The 17,793-nt window shown below is 39.4% G+C and overlaps 1 protein-coding gene across 1 annotated transcript; it reads left to right on the top strand.

The window, feature by feature from the left end:
- Positions 1-2,087: 2,087 nt before the first annotated feature.
- On the top strand, positions 2,088-16,635 carry LOC117767329 (multidrug and toxin extrusion protein 1-like). Its single transcript, XM_034594862.1, has 16 exons — positions 2,088-2,323; positions 8,870-8,971; positions 9,103-9,171; positions 9,375-9,523; positions 10,146-10,188; positions 10,915-10,959; positions 11,053-11,150; positions 11,351-11,448; positions 12,680-12,861; positions 12,941-13,049; positions 14,137-14,212; positions 14,523-14,592; positions 14,684-14,816; positions 14,921-15,015; positions 15,115-15,178; positions 15,711-16,635. Exons 1-16 carry the CDS (start codon positions 2,132-2,134, stop codon positions 15,944-15,946), a joined length of 1,761 nt encoding a protein of 586 aa, XP_034450753.1. The 5' UTR covers positions 2,088-2,131; the 3' UTR covers positions 15,947-16,635.
- Positions 16,636-17,793: the final 1,158 nt, after the last annotated feature.

Below are 17,793 nucleotides of genomic sequence, written 5' to 3'. Positions count from 1 at the left end.
AGGATGATGTTATTTAGAGCATTTTTTTTATCACACTCAAAGATAACCTTTATCCTAAACAATTGGTCCCTTTTCTCTTCTTTTTTTGGTTGAATAAAACTTTTTTCTTTTCTTTTTTAAATCAAACAAACAACCAAACCTTTACACAATTAAATGTGAATGTGAAATCTGAATCTGAGCCCATCTGTAGAAGCAGTGTTGTTCCAGTTCACACTTAAAAAGAACAAGTTCAAAGTTCAGTTCATGCAGATGAAAATGAACTAATTCCCGTTCATAGTTAATTTTTTATTGGGATGATTTAGATGTCAAACGAACGGTCATGTGTTTGTTTATGAGTCGACGGTGTCGGATCATGTCTGTGTGTCGCTCTCACTGAGTCCTGACTGAGCGTCACGTCTCGTGTTGTACTGAGCACTAAATGTTGACGAGTCATTTTCATGATGTTTAAATGCAGCCTCATAAACTCTAGAGCGAATCAAACAAACACTAAGTTACTTCATGTACTGCTCAGATCCTGATAACTAGTGATAAGTGTTTATTAGTTCAAGTGAGAGCAGGTCAGAGTGGAGGAGGAAACAGAAACTCCAGCTCGGTACAAACCAGCTGCAGCTGCTGCTCTGATCATGACGCAGCTGATCATGACGCAGCTGATCATGATGCAGCTGTGACCAGAGAAACTCTGTGTTTCATTATTCTTCTACAAAGTAACTGACCGGCTGCTTCACGTGAACGAACTCTGATCTCACTGCGTGTGTCGCTCTGAGCGAGTGAGTGGGGGCGGGTATGGGTACATGGAGCGGGTCATCCAAAACCTATTTAAAATGTTAGGTTATGGACAAACTATAGGTTAGGAGCAGATGCCCCTGCCTCTAGGATCCCAACTTTTCTCAGGCCATTCTGCATTAACAGAACTATTCATTCAAGACTTTAACCTTTGACCTATGGAGCACAGAGGATCAAATGACAATGAACAAAACCACATGTCCTGTTATTTGCTGTACTGGAAATTGGTTGGATTTGTATGTCTTCCAGAAATATCTACCCCAAATTCTGTAATGTCTTGTACAGTTGCAGTTTCCACTATAAACACTTCCATGCCTCTGATTATAAACCATGTATTCAAAATATATATGTAATTAAAGTATCGCTGAAAATAAAAGATGGTTGCACCTTGAGGAAAAGTTTAAAAACTAATTTGTCCCTGTTGCCATTGGCATTTAAAATTAGCCTTTGAGATTTATATTTTGTATTTATATACATTGTAGTTATTGATTGTTTTTGTCATGCTCTGACTGCTGGCTGTACAGCAAATTGCCCATCGAGGATAATAGAGATTTCTTGACTTGACTTGACCAGACAGTCTTTTCTCATCAATGTTTTAAATATTGTTATTTTGTTGACATGCTCTGCTACTTGCATCATCTATTAAACTTCTGTAATGATCCCTCCTGGTAGAGAGATCCTTCACATGTGACTCTCTCTGAGGGTTCTATGTTTCTCTTTTCTTCCTGTTAGGGTTTTTTTGGGGTAGTTTTTTTCCTCACTCTAGTTTAGGCTAAGGAGCAGAGGATGTCACACCTTGTTGAGCCCCATGACACAGATTGACATTTGTGAATATGGGTTATACAAATAACAATCAATTGATGACATTTGTGGTAAAATGGCATCTATTGGTAGAGTAAACTGTAAATCTGTTATGTATGGTATTTGCATAGAAAAATAAACCCACCTATAATTTTATGTTGTTGACTGTTTTTATCTTTTACTGATCATGAGGAGATCCTACTCCGACTACTTTCTCTTTGTCAGAATTTTTTTCTGTGCCACTGTAACTGCTCTGCTGGCTCAGTCTGGTCCAGTTTTCCTTGAACATCAGAAACACACAGGTTATCATACCCTCACACGCAAGTGGATGGCTGCAGTCATGAAACACTACAGAGAGTTGTATACTGCACACGACGAGTCTAAAGACAGTGAATGCAGCACCATGTGTTCTTAATGACGCTGCAGCATGATTGGCTCAGAAGACGCTCCCCAGCCCCTCCCCTGACCCCTCCCACCACACAACTGCCTCCTGTCATATAACCGGTGGTTATGATGAGTGCAGCCAACACTGAAGCTTTGTTAAATTATGGACGCGACTGCCCCAACGCATGTGAAAAACACTGGAAAGGTGGAGGAAGATTTACAAGAAGGCAACGTGACGGCGCATGTAGAAGGATCCGGTGAAGCATGGGGCTGCTGCCCGAAGCGCCTGCGCGGCTTCATCACACCGGAGTACCGACATGAGCTGGTTCAACTCTGCAAACTAGCGGGACCAGTGGTAAGAATGAAGCAGCATGCTCCTCTTTGTGTATTCACTGTAATAATAAGAATCATCATAGGCATGATCATGATCATAATAATAATAATAATAAAACAATATTTCAAAACCAGAGTAACAGGGTAAAATAAAATAAAATAAAATAAAATAAAATATAATTGCAAAGAGAGACAATCCTCTAAAGCCACATCAATTCAATAAAAGATATAATAAGAATAATGCAATAAATATAAAAATGATAACAATGCTCGTCTATGTGAGTTTTTAACCAAAACTTCAGATTCTGCTGGTCTCATGTTGAGGAGGAGTATATTCCACAGTGCGTTGTCTACCTGTACTGTTTATATTAGTGCAGGGGTTCTCACAGTGGGGTCCTGGAATCCCCAAGGGTCCTTGAGGGGTTGCAGGGGGTCCCTTGTAAAAGGGTAATCATTTATTCTCACTATAGTTTCACCCACATGTTACACACTGGCAGAATGTTTGACTGTTTTGGTCCTGAATTTCATACTTGTCAAATGAGGGTCTGTGTTCTAGTTTATGTCAGTGAAGGGGTCAGTCCAGTAGCCCAGCACAGTGAATTTTAAAAAGAGCTGAGACATGCACTGATCTCTAGAAAACCTCTGGAATTTCTCCACTGGGGATGCATGTGTGAACGCAAATGCCCGAGAGAGAGCCTCTAGAGTTTCAGCACACTTTCTCCATCTGGCCCCCTATACTTCACAGATGTGCTGTAAGTAAAAACATGTGATCTCCACAGCAGAATTAATACGTTAAATCCTTCCTCCGCCTGCTGCTTCACCTGAATCCTGCAGAGGATTTGCTGTTGTGGTTAATGCGTCTGAGCAGAGAATCTCCCATTGTTTTGTACATGTATAAAAATAAATTCTGAAGACATTTCTTCACATTTCCTCCGCAGGACTTTTGTGAATACCGCTTAAGTTGAAATTTGTTTGACGGTGCTCATGTTGCATTGTCTGACCATTGTGTATGTATTAGTTAGTGATTAAATGGGGATGACTTGACAAAGAAAAAGGTCATCTTCACAGGGGACTTATCACCCATTACAGTAGAAAGGCCCTGGTGCTCCTGATAACATTACCAATGTGTCTATTCAAGAGTCCCAGAATTAATTTCACTATGTACACCTATGCTTTTTTTTTTATTTGTCATTTATGTCTTCTGTGAAAAACTAGAACATAAATTTGTTTCCCGGACTCATATGACGTTACCATGACCATTGACCTTTGCAAAGTGACAACTGGTCAAAATTTGAAGAAATCCCCGACGGTCAAGAGACCAAAACATATGATGTATGAGGTCACATGACCTTGAACTTTGACCCCCCACATCTAATCAGTTAATCTGTGAGTCTAAGTGAACATCTGTGCCAAATGTACCAGTTTCATATCTGATTGATAAATTATGTGTAATAATGTGTAGGGCAAAACACTATCTTCACTTTCAACTCTCTATATTTTCTTTAACAATACATGCAAATAATATTGAGTTCAAAATGTTCACTGAAGCAACATCATGCCCTTCATAGTGTTAACAAATAACACTTATAAATAAACCTTTTTTTACATCATCTATGACACACAAGGAGATTGTATCGAACTGAATATTCTGGTCGGATTAGTGAAAACCTTAAGAACAATTTGATTGCTCACATGTGCAATGCTACCTTCACCTTCTCCGGAGGCCTGATGTGATCTCCTGTCCAAAACAAGCAGAACACAACAGTGATAAGGAAGTGATGATCTAGGAAAAAAAAAGTTTTATATTTCTTCGAGTGTTTTCCATCCTGGAGCAACACTACTAAACTCAACAGGAAGTTTTGAATTTACTGTGCATTATTTATGCAGATTTGCCTTTTAAAGGTGTCATACTGAAACTCCTCTTAGAGAATTGATAACAGTGACATCATATTGGATCAGTCTAATCTAAAGACCTTCAGATGCAAAATCGTAAACCGTTTGAGACTTCGCTGAACACTGTTGCCCTGGTGGGTGACAAATGTCATGCTTTACCATAAAATAGGAAGTGGTTGTAACTCAAACGTCTGTTGTTCAATCTGTTCCAAACGTCCCATGTTGGAGACATAGTCTGTGTTTGGAAAGTCAATTTTGCTTAAGAACCTTCCTAACTGAGTGAAATGACCCGGAAGTATTTCAGCGGCCGCCATAACAAGAGCTGTTTGAACTCTCTAAAGGACAAGGAAAGTAGCTTCAATGCTTCCTCACTTTTCTCCTTTAGCATAGGTATGTATAGGTGTATATGCCACTATATATTATGGATATAATGTATATTACATTATATCTGTACAGGAGAATAGTGCCTGTCTAAATTCCACAGATACTCCCTTCTCTCTCTAAGTAGTGCCCAAGGTCAGGTTATAGATTAATGACCAACCAACAGTACATTGTGTCTACGCTCATTGACTTTCATATCTAACTCAGATGCTCCAGACAGAGAGGCATCATCTTGAACTCTTTTATGTATTTCACCAGTGGCAAGACGTGAGGACACAACGTGATTTAGGAATACATATTTAGACTTAACTATCCAATAGGATGTGAACACCTACATGTAACATAGAGAGTGACAGCAATTCTAGCCTTTCATGGATGTGCTGTTTGAATGGGTGATACAAGTTAAGGGAGATATATGGGGAAGCTGTGGGAGACATCTTCAGACTTAGGGGGTGACAATTGCTCTTGTTACTCTGTTAGCATTTGTATATTGTTCTACCTTCTGGTCTCCTTGATGCATCAAGTCTACATTAAAATCTTCTGCATAAGACATCAGCAGCTGCCTGAGTTCTCCTTTCACCAGCTTCCAGAAAACTTCCATAACAGGAAACACTGGACCATTCTTTATGAAAGGAAAGGCGAAAATGCCGTCCCACACAACCTCATAGTTGCCCCTGGACACACCCACGTAAATATGAAAAGCAGAACATCAGTTTTATTCTCCTGCCACAATCCAGAACTGATGTGAATCATCACATGATCGTCTGAGCTCTTGATTTCTTCTGTCACATCTGTTCAGTCAACAACAAACATATTAAACTAATATGTTCAGTTCAAAATATCATCATCATAAAACAAAAATAAAAGTCATTTTTAATCCCCCGATTGTGGAATGCACACAAAAAAGATTTTTCTCCAAATATATTCCTGACATTAATATATTATTTCATCATTTCAGTTCTCTTGTTTCATTTTCATTGAAATCTGTGTTATTGTTATATGAGTAGGTGATGATTAAATGTTCCCTTGTAAATGTATGTGGAGTCGGATTTTTCTCCGAACAGTAGTTCTCCTTTCTCCTTACACCCTGTATCACATCTTTCCTTGACCCTGTGACATATTACAATGGGGTAGAGCAGGGGTATTCAACTAAAATTTAAAGAGGTCCAGTTAGAGAAAATTTGTTGAAGCAAAGGTCCGGAAGATCATAATGTCTAACTATTTAGTGTGATATATATTTAAGTAGCCTAGTAGTTCTATCAACATCTGCATGTACTAAATACCTGACTGTCAAATCAAATGAATTCAGTACGATTCAAAAACTTTTTGACAATATTTATTGTCACGTAACATAGAACTGAACATATATGTATGATTGCAGATATGTATAATGTTCTCTCATTAACTAAATAAAAGTAGGGCTGCATTTCAAAATAAGAGAAAATAAATAAAATGTGAAAATTGTGCATGTTCAAATAAAGGGCTTAACTTCAGAAAAATAAAATAAAGGGAGCAAAAGCTTGAATTTCCCTTTTTCTGTTTCACTCCTGTTTCTCCACTTTCTCCGTCTCACTCCTGTTTCTCCACTTTCTCCGTCTCACTCCTCTGTTTCTCTCCCTTCCTCTGTCTCACTCTTCTGTTTCTCTCCCTTTCTCCGTCTCACTCTTCTGTTTCTCTCCCTTTCTCTGTCTCACTCCTCTGTTTCTCTCCCTTCCTCCGTCTCACTTATCTGTATCTCTCCCTTCCTCCGTCTCACTCTTCTGTTTCTCTCCCTTCCTCCGTCTCACTCTTCTGTTTCTCTCCCTTTCTCCGTCTCACTCTTCTGTTTCTCTCCCTTTCTCTGTCTCACTCTTCTGTTTCTCTCCCTTTCTCCGTCTCACTCCTCTGTTTCTCTCCCTTCCTCCGTCTCACTCTTCTGTTTCTCTCCCTTTCTCCGTCTCACTCCTCTGTTTCTCTCCCTTCCTCCGTCTCCCTCTTCTGTTTCTCTCCCTTTCTCCGTCTCACTCTTCTGTTTCTCTCCCTTTCTCTGGCTCACTCCTCTGTTTCTCTCCCTTTCTCCGGCTCACTCCTCTGTTTCTCTCCCTTCCTCCGTCTCCCTCTTCTGTTTCTCTCCCTTTCTCCGTCTCACTCTTCTGTTTCTCTCCCTTTCTCTGTCTCACTCCTCTGTTTCTCTCCCTTCCTCCGTCTCACTTATCTGTATCTCTCCCTTCCTCCGTCTCACTCTTCTGTTTCTCTCCCTTCCTCCGTCTCACTCTTCTGTTTCTCTCCCTTTCTCCGTCTCACTCTTCTGTTTCTCTCCCTTTCTCTGTCTCACTCTTCTGTTTCTCTCCCTTTCTCCGTCTCACTCCTCTGTTTCTCTCCCTTCCTCCGTCTCACTCTTCTGTTTCTCTCCCTTTCTCCGGCTCACTCCTCTGTTTCTCTCCCTTCCTCCGTCTCCCTCTTCTGTTTCTCTCCCTTTCTCCGTCTCACTCTTCTGTTTCTCTCCCTTTCTCTGGCTCACTCCTCTGTTTCTCTCCCTTTCTCCGGCTCACTCCTCTGTTTCTCTCCCTTCCTCCGTCTCCCTCTTCTGTTTCTCTCCCTTTCTCCGTCTCACTCTTCTGTTTCTCTCCCTTTCTCTGTCTCACTCCTCTGTTTCTCTCCCTTTCTCCGTCTCACTCATCTGTATCTCTCCCTTTGTTTTCTCTACCTGTATCGCTATCTGTCTTTTTCTTTCTACCGTCTTTTCATGTGTAACTTGCCTCTAACTCTCTCATCTGTCTGCACTGTAGAGTCGCAATGTTTACTGCCTGGAATGCACAGACTTGATTGGCTGAGTAGTATCACGTGGGATGGCTTAACTTGCATGCAATTGGTCTGTGCGTTTCTCATCCGCTAAACCACTACCATAAAGACTACAAAAGCTGCGCTGATTACAAATAGAAGCGCCCCGTCAGGTTTTAAATCATAACCTTCTGTTTTGGCTGTAGGTCCGGGTCCGTACGGGACGGCTTCTGGGTCCGGACCCGGACCGCGGTCCGCCTGTTAATGACCTCTGGGGTAGAGGAATAGTGGTTAGGAAAGGTGATTATTTGGACTTGCCGAAAGCAGCCATAGCTAACCTTAGTATCGCTATGTCATGCATGTTTGGTGTGTTTCTGGTACGGGCTCTCCAGCGCCACGTGGACACACAAAGTAATAAAAAATGTTTATCACATCTTGCCTTGACAGAGATCAGGACCTGTGACACCCAGGAATATCTGTGTCAGTCCGATATGGTCAAATAAAATAATCAATATATCACATTTATGTGGTGGGATTGATTTTGTTGACCAAAGGCTGCCAGTTACTAACCACTGATGTAGTTTATCAAAGGATGTAGAAGAAGACATGTTCAACTCGGGCTATAGACTGAAGGCAATATACAGTATAAATAATATAAATCCCAAGGCAGGCTTTAGACTGTACGTCTAAACAGCTAGCAGAGGTCTATACTGGAGGTTAGTCACCGTATAGGGCAGGGGCCTATTCCTTTGGTGTGTGTGTGTGTGTGTGTGTGTGTGTGTGTGTGTGTGTGTGTGTGTGTGTGTGTGTGTGTGTGTGTGTGTGTGTGTGTGTGTGTGTGTGTGTGTGTGTGTGTGTGTGTGTGTGTGTGTGTGTGTGTTTTTGTGTTTTTGTGTTTAGAGATTATAGTCTCATGAGGGGTGTACTGAGATATTTACTCCTGGACGCAGAGAGTACTAAACCTGAAGAAGTCAGTCGAGTAATCTGATGAGATCCTGCTTAGATTTCCACAAAATCACTTTTACACTTGTGTGTTTGTTGCATGTTTATGAATGCATCCATTGGCCGGTGACAGCCTCTCAAATGCAAGGATTTTCTTTATTGTGTAAACGTGCATGCATTCACAATGCTCGTATAAGTTATTCATAACTAAGTTGGCATGCTGCTTTGACCAGATCTTGTTTTACATTCTAGTAAGCTCTCCCACAACCGTGTTCCATTGCTATTTAGTTTGTTATAGATAATAACTGTTGAATATACACAGCCACCCACCTCCACTAAACTGAATGCTCTGCATAGGTGACCTACTGAGTTGGTTATTAAGAATATGACTCATATTATTACATATTGAATCTAAAATGCTGCACATTGTCTTAAATATGTGTGATATTTTTGAAGGATAATTCTCCGGGCTTTACTTACTGTTCTTGAAAATGTCTATGATGTGTCATGTTGATGTCTTTTTTTTCTATGAATGTATCTGGTATTTAAATTAATAAGCAAATGAACAAAGGGTATCATTTTTGTCTTCCAGGTCATTTCCCAGTTGATGGTTTTCATGATCAGTTTCGTGAGCACAGTGTTTTGTGGTCACATGGGGAAAACTGAACTTGCAGGAGTAGCATTAGCAATTGCGGTGAGGAGACAAACATGTTCTTAAATTCTGCTTTGTCTAAATCTGTGTTTAACCCTGGAATCCAGGACAATTGCTTACGGTTTGTTTTTTTTGTTTTTTTTTCCTAAATTATGTTTTGTTGTCATTTGCAGGTGGTTAATGTCACTGGTGTATCCATTGGAAGTGGTTTGTCGTTAACTTGTGATACCCTCATATCTCAGGTACTGTCCTCACCAGAGGTTGTTGCTATCTAACCAAGTCAAACCCAGCCAGTACCGCTAGGTTCCCAGGTTATCCTGGGGTCTCCTTAAAAACAGCTTAACAATGAGCTTTTGTATTGAGTCAGCTCATACCCTAGGTTATTGGCATGATTGTGTGTTTTCCTTCACTGCTTATTTAAGTGTCTGTGTCTACCTGTATGCAGACGTATGGGAGCGGTAACTTGAAGCGTGTGGGTGTGATTCTCCAGAGGGGGGTTTTGATTCTGCTGTTGGCCTGTTTCCCTTGCTGGGCCATCCTCATCAACACTGAACCTCTCCTCCTTGCTGTCAAACAAAGCCCAGAGATCGCCAGGTCAGTCATTATTCAATCCCCTGAACAACACATGCTTTCAGCTTCTTTTTCACTGACATGGCTGGATGGGGATTCTTATCTAGACTGACAATTTACACTTTAAGAAATCTTAAAGAGTGAATGCAACTATGGAGATTACTTGCACTTGACTGACTAAGCCACACGAGAGCAGCAGAAACGAGCTGTAGAATACAACACTGACCTAATGCCTTGTAAATTGATATGGTAAATAACTACTTTCTTATTTATACATTGAACAGATACAGAGGAATATTAGTTTGCATTAAGCGCCAGGTCTTTTTATTTGCTCCACTGATAACATAAAAGCATCGGATATAGCAGCTTAGAAAAAAACAGCTTTCAGAGAGCTGCTGATTCTGTGGGTGCTCGACCTTTCATGGTAATTCCAACTGCTCTTTTACAAGTTTGTGTATATGATTTCAGGGACTGAAGTATTCATTTAAGGTGAACTGTCTTGTCCGTTGGCTCAAAGTTGACATCCGCCCAAAAGCTGAATCCTAATGATTTATAACCTCATACTTGATGTACAATCATGAATCTCAGTCACACATGCAGTTTCACATTAAAACATTATTTGTTCTGTTTGTCTTTCTACATAAAGCCTGTCACAGATGTATGTGAAGATCTTCATGCCTGCTCTACCGGTGGGTGTGGTACATTCTAGACATTGATGGATCAAAGTGGTTTTTCAATTTTTAGTCATTTTAAGTCATTCTATGGGTCAGTCCACCAAAATTGATTCAGACCAAAATATCTTAAAAATCATTAGAAATCCTTGGGAAAAAAAACCCATGGAAATCCATTGGATTGATTTCCATGAAACTTGTTGGAGATACTCTGAGAAATGGATTTCATTGTAAGAACCCTACTGACTTTGATGATGTCTTACCTTTTCTTTCAGCACAAGTTCATAAATTGTTCTTAAAATATCTTGACAACCATTGGATTATTTAATCATGACAAGATAATTTAAGATAAGACAAGTTGAGATATTTTCATTGAGCATCATCATCGGATCAACATTTTAAGTTTTAAGAAACTTGATATGGGACTAAATATTTGCAGGATTATAAAATTTGCATGAGCCTCAGCTGTACTTCAGTGCTATTGAGGCTAATATTAGCATGTTAATACATCAAAATAAATGTATCTATGCTATACAATGACAGTTGTTGATTTTTATAGAGCAACTGTTCGATTAAGCACAAGACTACCCTGTTGAAATTTAGACACTAAGCCAGTGAGTGTACTGTGTACATCCAATTGAGACACAGCTCTAGTCTTATTGCTCAACCAAAACTCTCATGCCCAAACGTTTCTCTTTGCCTGTGCCAGAATAACTGTTGTGATTTCATGTTTTCCTTCTGCAGGCAGCGTTTATGTACCAGCTACAAGGGAGGTATCTTCAAAATCAGGTGACACTTTCTGTCCCTTTCACAAACTTTCTTGACACACTTCCTTCAGTCCATAAAATGAATATTGAGCCAAGCTTGTGTTGTGCTTTACAGGGAATTATATGGCCTCAGGTTATAACTGGAGTGGTTGTAAATGTCTTCAATGCTGTCATCAACTACATTTTCCTCTTTCTTCTGAATTTGGGTGTTGCGTAAGTTTTTTAAAAATTTGCAATCTCCAAAGAAAATGAGTCATTTCTGCTTATAATGACTTAATGATGGATCTTTAGAAATGTTATCAGTCCATCAACACTGAATAGTACAGTCCAATTTAATACTACATATCTGTGAAGAACCAATGCTTTCGACAGTTTTTAATTTCTCTTTACTCGTCTGTTTCTTTTTCTCAAAGTGGATCTGCAGCTGCCAATGCCATCTCTCAGTATTTGTTGGCTGTGTTTTTATACATTTACATCTGCTGTAGGGGTCTGCACAAGGCCACGTGGGGAGGTATGATCTGTTCTTTCTCTTTATATGGTTGACTCTTTGTCTTACTCTGTCTTCTAATTTCATCCTCTTTCATCATTCAAGTGCGTGGACTGTGACGATAATAGTTGTACATTATAAACATTCCTCTATGTAATGTTTGACAAGGTAATAACTGTGTAATACTGTGTAGAGAACAGGTCACAGTGATGACTGGAGTTTCTCTCAGATCTTTATTCCAGAGTGTTTCATTATTTCTTCATTCATGTTCAGATTTTGTAATGTCAAAACCCTGCCCCCCTCAAATAGCCGCTGCTCATGTACAGTTTTCTTCTGCTCCTGCTCCAACCTGTTCTTCACTCAGATTATACGTTGTTGCTGAACTTCACATTGAGTCCTTCTTCTCACACTCAGGCTGCTTCTGTGCGCTCACGAATGTCCTGCTCTCAGATTTGTGCTCTCATTTTCAGGCATTAGTGACGTAACACTGTCACAATTCCATAACCAACTGAATGGACGTTGACCATGCTGGCATTTCAAAATCTCAAGTAGCAATATGCTCTTAAATAAAGAAATAAAAAGAACCCCTGTAGATGATGTAGCTGCTCAGAGTTAGGGCTTCTCAGAAGACTGTTGTATAAGACAACTGATCATTTGCTCGTCAAACAGTAATTCAGTTTTTTGTCTGACTTGAAGTAAACATTTGCTTAACTAGTAATGTATTAAGTGAGCACTTTTAACCTGCTCTATTAATCTTTAAGCCCTAAAATACGTATGCAATATAATTACACAATGTCTGACTGTCGGTCTGTGTGTCTTACTTTCTGAGTGTCTGTGTGTCTATCTCTGTGTGTGTGTCTGACTCTCTGTCTGTCTGTCTCTGTGTGTGTGTGTGTGTGTGTGTGTGTGTGTGTGTGTGTTTTTGTTTGTTTGTTTGTTTGTTTGTTTGTGACTGTCTGTGTCTTTCTGTCTGACTGTATGTCTTTGTATCTATCTGACTGTCTCTGTGTGTGTCTGTTTGACTGTTTATGTGTGTTTGTAGGTGTCTATCTGTCTGACTGTCAGGTGTGTGAAACAGGCACTGCACTAGTGCTAATAATTTCAAATGTTGAACTTAAATGGATAAATTCTCTTAAGTATAAATCTCACATTAGCATTTGGCCATGCTGCCTCTAACATGAAACAAAAAAATGAAATGAAATAAAAAGGTATTACCATATTTTACTTGCTTGACCTGTGGACCTGTGACTCACAGGTTGGTCACTGGACTGTTTGCAGGAGTGGGGACCCTTCATGCAGTTGGCCATTCCCAGTATGCTCATGCTGTGTCTGGAGTGGTGGATGTTTGAGTTGGGAGGATTCCTGGCCGGATTGATTAGTGACACTGAGCTGGGAGCTCAGTCGATAGCATATGAGCTAGCTGTTTTAGCTTACATGGTAATTATTAATGCTGATTCTCTGCTCCAAGGAGAAGTTTGAATACACTTTGGAGGATTACTTCTCTGTTTTTCCTCAGTTCCCATTGGGATTCTCTGCGGCTGCCAGTGTTCGAGTGGGGAATGCGCTTGGTGCAGGAAACATAGAACAGGCCAAGTTATCATCCAAACTCCCCATCATCTGTGCATGTAAGAACCAAACCATTCCGAACCAAACCAAACCATTCCAAACATTCATGTGAAGAGATCTTAACACAAGTCACATTCCACATAGAGATGTATTGTACTAGAAAGCTAGAAGATGGGTTCAGGACTCTAGGAATCATGAACTCTGTAAGATATGATGCTGCCTCACCATCACAGGCTTTGTTGATGAGGAGGATTTTAAAATCTGTTCTAGATTGTACAGGGAACCAAAACACTGAGGATGAATAGAATATATAAAATAAATATGATCTTTGATAGTTCCTGTCAGGATCATCTGGAGTCTTTAGAGACAAATTACAACAATCCAGCACAGAAGAAACAAATGCATTGACTAGTTTATCGTCATTTTTTTTAAGCAGAAAGTTACACATGTGAAAAGGGGAGTTCTTAAAATTAGTTTTACGTGGGAGGTAAATAAATCCTGATCAAAGTTAATTAATCATGATATTCCTGGAGGGCAGTGCAATGCCTTCACATGATTACCTTTCTCTCCTCCTGTGATTGCTAACACACTTAACAGTTGCAACTAGAAGGTTTGTTAGCTAAGTAAGCTTAGTAAGACTGTGCATGCCTCGCACCTAGCTGGCCCAGCATCAAAGAGTGTGTTGAACGCAGCAATACGAAATAAAAATAAATAAAAAACAGAAAAATAGCCATTAAATTCTGTTATGATGAAAAATAATCTTTAATCATAGTGAAGTAGCACTCAAAATTGTCTTTAATTGGTTCAGGAATGGACAGTTTATTTACGTATATTAAATACTTTTTTGTTTCAGGGGCACGAATATACAAATATATTTTACTATCTCGTCAACACAAAAACCCCACTACAACATTTAAGTGTTCACACTGCATGTGTTCACATCATGCCAAATGTCCTCAGTTTTGATCATTTAACAACTGTTGTTATCTAGCTAAACACTGAAACATCATAGTGAAAGTGCCTTGGTTCTTGTCTTCACTTCTTTCCTTTCATTTTAATATGTATACTGATTTAAATATAGTAATCATTCTTGAGGAACATTTTTAACAATATATTTTACTATTTTGTGTCTTTCTCTTGTTACAGTCTTAATTGCATGTGTTGTTGGAGGTAGTCTCAGCATCGCCAGAAATCTCGTTGGATACATTTTCACCTCAGAGCAGTGAGTAACATCTTTTAAACAACTTTTTACTTCCATGAACAGACAGCATAGTTCAGTTATCTTGTCTGTCTCACTTTGCTGTTCAGACTGTCATACATTAACTAATGTCGTCATGAGCATGACTTAGAGACGTTGTAGTCCATATTTGTGATGCCAAAGACAACACTGCTTAGAAGTCATATGATGCCCAGTTAGTTCCAGTACAGTTAACCCTAACAATCCTGATTATAAACATTATTCAAATGATTACGTAAGCACACTTTCAAGCTGCATTAGACTACATCTAATCTCTATTTGCATGTTTTTTCAGAGACATTTTACAGAGGGTTGCTGACGTCATGATTATATTTTGTTTCATGCATATTTTAGATGCCACTGCGGTGAGAAACAGTTTCAACAACAATTTCATGCATTTCAGATCTGATGAAGACAAACATAATGTTTTTGACCAGATCTGTTGGATTTTCACAGGGTGTGGCTGGAGGAGTTCTTAGAGGAGTAGGTAAACCATTGGTTGGTGCTCTGTGTAACCTGGTGGGATACTACTTCATTGGCTTCCCCATTGGTGTGTCCCTTATGTTTGCAGCAAAAATGGGGATTGTAGGTGAGAAAAGACCAATAATGACCAGCAATTATAACTTAACCTTGCCTCCTGTTTGTCAAGAAACATTCAGGAAAGCCATTAAAAACGTGTCATTTCTGTAATAGGACTATGGACTGGAACTACCATTTGTGTGCTAATGCAAGCAGTTTTCTTCATCATATTTTTGTACAAACTTGATTGGAAGAGGGCTGCTGAAGAGGTGTGTACCTACATTCCTTGACCAATCAGGGTTATATTTGCAATAAGCTTAATTTTAAGTTGAAGCATGCTATTAACTGTTTTTCATTTCTATGATCAGGCTCTTGTGAGAGCAGGAGTCCAGATCAAAGAAGAAAAAAACATTGTGAGGATAGAAAATAAAGGTAAATAACATCCTGTTCACACATGAACAACGCAATAGGAGATTCTCTGCTCGGATACGTTCAGAACAATACAGAAATCTCTGGATTACTCAGAGACAAAATGTAACATATTAATTCCACTGCGGAGACACATGTTTTTGTTTACATGAAATGGTAACTGGTGTAAGCTCTTATCACCACAGACTCTTCGTCGGTGTCTTCTATGTGGGTGGCACCACTTTTTCATTATGAGATATTTGTATTCTTTTTGCATCTGTTGCGTGTTCGAGTCATCATCAGTGTGCCCACTCGCTCGTGGTGAATCCTGCAGAGAATCTCCTGCTGTGTTCTCACATGGGCTCCTTTGTCTGGAGAAACTCTGTAGAAAGTCTGGAGGCTCTCACTCAGACTGTGGGTTCTCACATACAGCCCCACCAGAGAATGTCTGCAGATTATTTGGAGTTCACTGCATGTCTGAAAGCAGCTTATCTGAAACATCTATTGTATTTGTATTGTAAGTGTTAATACTATATGTTTCTCCTCAAATCTCCAGACCCGAATCCCAACCAGGCCCAGGTCAGCACCATTGAGTCAAGTGGTGAGAGTACTGAAGAGGGTAACGAGGAGGTGCATGATCCAAACCAGAACAGATACACAACTACGACAGTGGGAAATGTTCTCTCAGTAACACAACTGGTTTTACGGCGGGGACTGGCACTGCTAGTTATGGTTGTCATCCTCATCGCTGGAATCATCGTCAGCTACTTCCTCAATAGGCTGCTAAAATGAGTCCTTGGATGATGCAAGGCTGGCAATCAGACTAATGGTTGCCAGGTTTGTTAGCATAAAGTTCCATAAAACACTTATTTTAACACTATATGACATTATTGTATGAAATGGTGTCATGTGGACACTGGCATAAAGCCCAGAGTTGCAGTGACAGTTCTTCTGGAAGTTTCTGGGAAGAGCTGTGATGGTCCCAAAAATGTCTTCAGTTGAGAATTGTGGAGGCCATTTTTCTCTTGGTAACCTTGAAGGTAGCATAATTTGTTTAGCCTTTGCAGATCTGTGCCTCAACACATTCCTGTATCTGAGCTCTGTAGACAGCTCCTTCGACCTCGTAGTTTTTGCTCTGTTATGCGTTCCTTTCTAGATCATGTCCAATCTAAACTCACGACAGGTGGACTCCATTCCATATTTCAACATCTCCTATATCAAGATGAATGGGAGGGAGCTGAATTAAGTGTAAAATGTTGTAGCAAAGGGTCTGAATACTAAATGGTATATTGAATTTAGACAAATGAGGCGTATAGGCTGCACCAAAACAAAATGTAAAAAAAATGGTGTGAATACTTTCACAATGTAGTGTAAGACTCAGTAATCACTGAACAATTAGTCGATTGTTCAAAAGTTACTTTGTAACCCTTTTTTGTCACCAAATGGTTGTGGTTGCTGAAATAAAACAATGTCAATCTAAATCTGGTGCCTTTTGATATTTTGGTTTTGTCAGGGGGAATATTTCACCTCTTGGTGACTTTTGTTTGAGTCAGTCATTATGGATATGGAGAACATATGGATGATATTGCAGTCCTTCAAATATAGAATCTGAACCTGAATCACTTTCTTGTGTTTAGTATGGACATTAATTGCATTTAGGGTTCTGTTAATGTATTCATTTTATCAATACATCCACATAAAAGTGAATAAAAAGTGAATTTAGTCTTACCAAAGATGGTATGTAAGCCTTTTCTGTAATGAGTTATGTTCTCATCATCTCAATATAAATAAACAGTTAAATGATTGATGTTAATGTGTTGTATGTATATTTGTAAAACATTGACACACTTCTCTATCATTTTACAAACTGTCTCTTCCAATCAATGTTGTAAATACTGTTATTTTGTTGATGCGTTCAGATACACGTGGCATCTATTGCACTTGGGGGAGGGATCCCTCACATGTGGCTCTCTCTGAGGTTTTTTCAACCTGGCAATGTTTTTTTGGGGTAGTTTGTCCTACTTTTGTCGAGGGTTAAGGACCGAGGATGTCGCACCTTGTCCTATGAGAGTCTCAAAGGTTTGATATTTATTTATTTCATCCTTTCATAATTTTCTCATACAGGATAAATAAGAGCTGCAGGTTCACTTTAAGGGCTGATTTCATAGTGAGTCCTCGACTAAAAAGGACATTTTAAGAAAATCACATTAGTTGTGCATTGAATGATGCTGCTTGAATTTTTATGCTTTTGAAGTTATGATTATTCTCTCCTGTGTAATATTATAACTCCACCAACTGGTGGTGCTATGAGAACGGCTACCACTACAACCACTGGAAATAGGCAGTTGTGTTTGCACTGTGTTGCAATTGTTAGACTTTGAGCCTGACCTTATGATTATTGAGAATAGTGACCCTCAGGTTTTACCTGGTTTAACAAGGTTTGTTTACTCATCATATTGTGATGTGTTGTGAGGCCATTCCACTTATTAGTTCTTTAAGATGACCTGTTAATCTGCACCTTACTACCATTTAAAGCTACATAGTGTTTTTGTAAATATAAAGCAGCCATTCTTCTTATATACATTTTCCTGTCTATACTCAAATTTTGCCCTTGAAGGACCCCTCAACTGACACAAACT

The sequence above is a fragment of the Hippoglossus hippoglossus genome, chromosome 1 (assembly GCF_009819705.1).
Source record: "Hippoglossus hippoglossus isolate fHipHip1 chromosome 1, fHipHip1.pri, whole genome shotgun sequence".
In the NCBI taxonomy this organism is placed as follows: Eukaryota; Metazoa; Chordata; class Actinopteri; order Pleuronectiformes; family Pleuronectidae; genus Hippoglossus; species Hippoglossus hippoglossus.
Note: the sequence above shows the minus strand (reverse complement) of the source record. Positions and strands in the feature narration are given on the sequence as shown.

Excerpts from the sequence above, each read along its gene's own strand:
- LOC117767329 (XM_034594862.1), top strand. The coding sequence starts at position 2,132 with ATGGACGCGACTGCCCCAACGCATGTGAAAAACACTGGAAAGGTGGAG. Across the intron at positions 9,524-10,145 it reads CAAAGCCCAGAGATCGCCAG|CCTGTCACAGATGTATGTGA; the intron begins GTCAGTCATTAT and ends TTCTACATAAAG. Across the intron at positions 11,449-12,679 it reads GCACAAGGCCACGTGGGGAG|GTTGGTCACTGGACTGTTTG; the intron begins GTATGATCTGTT and ends TGTGACTCACAG.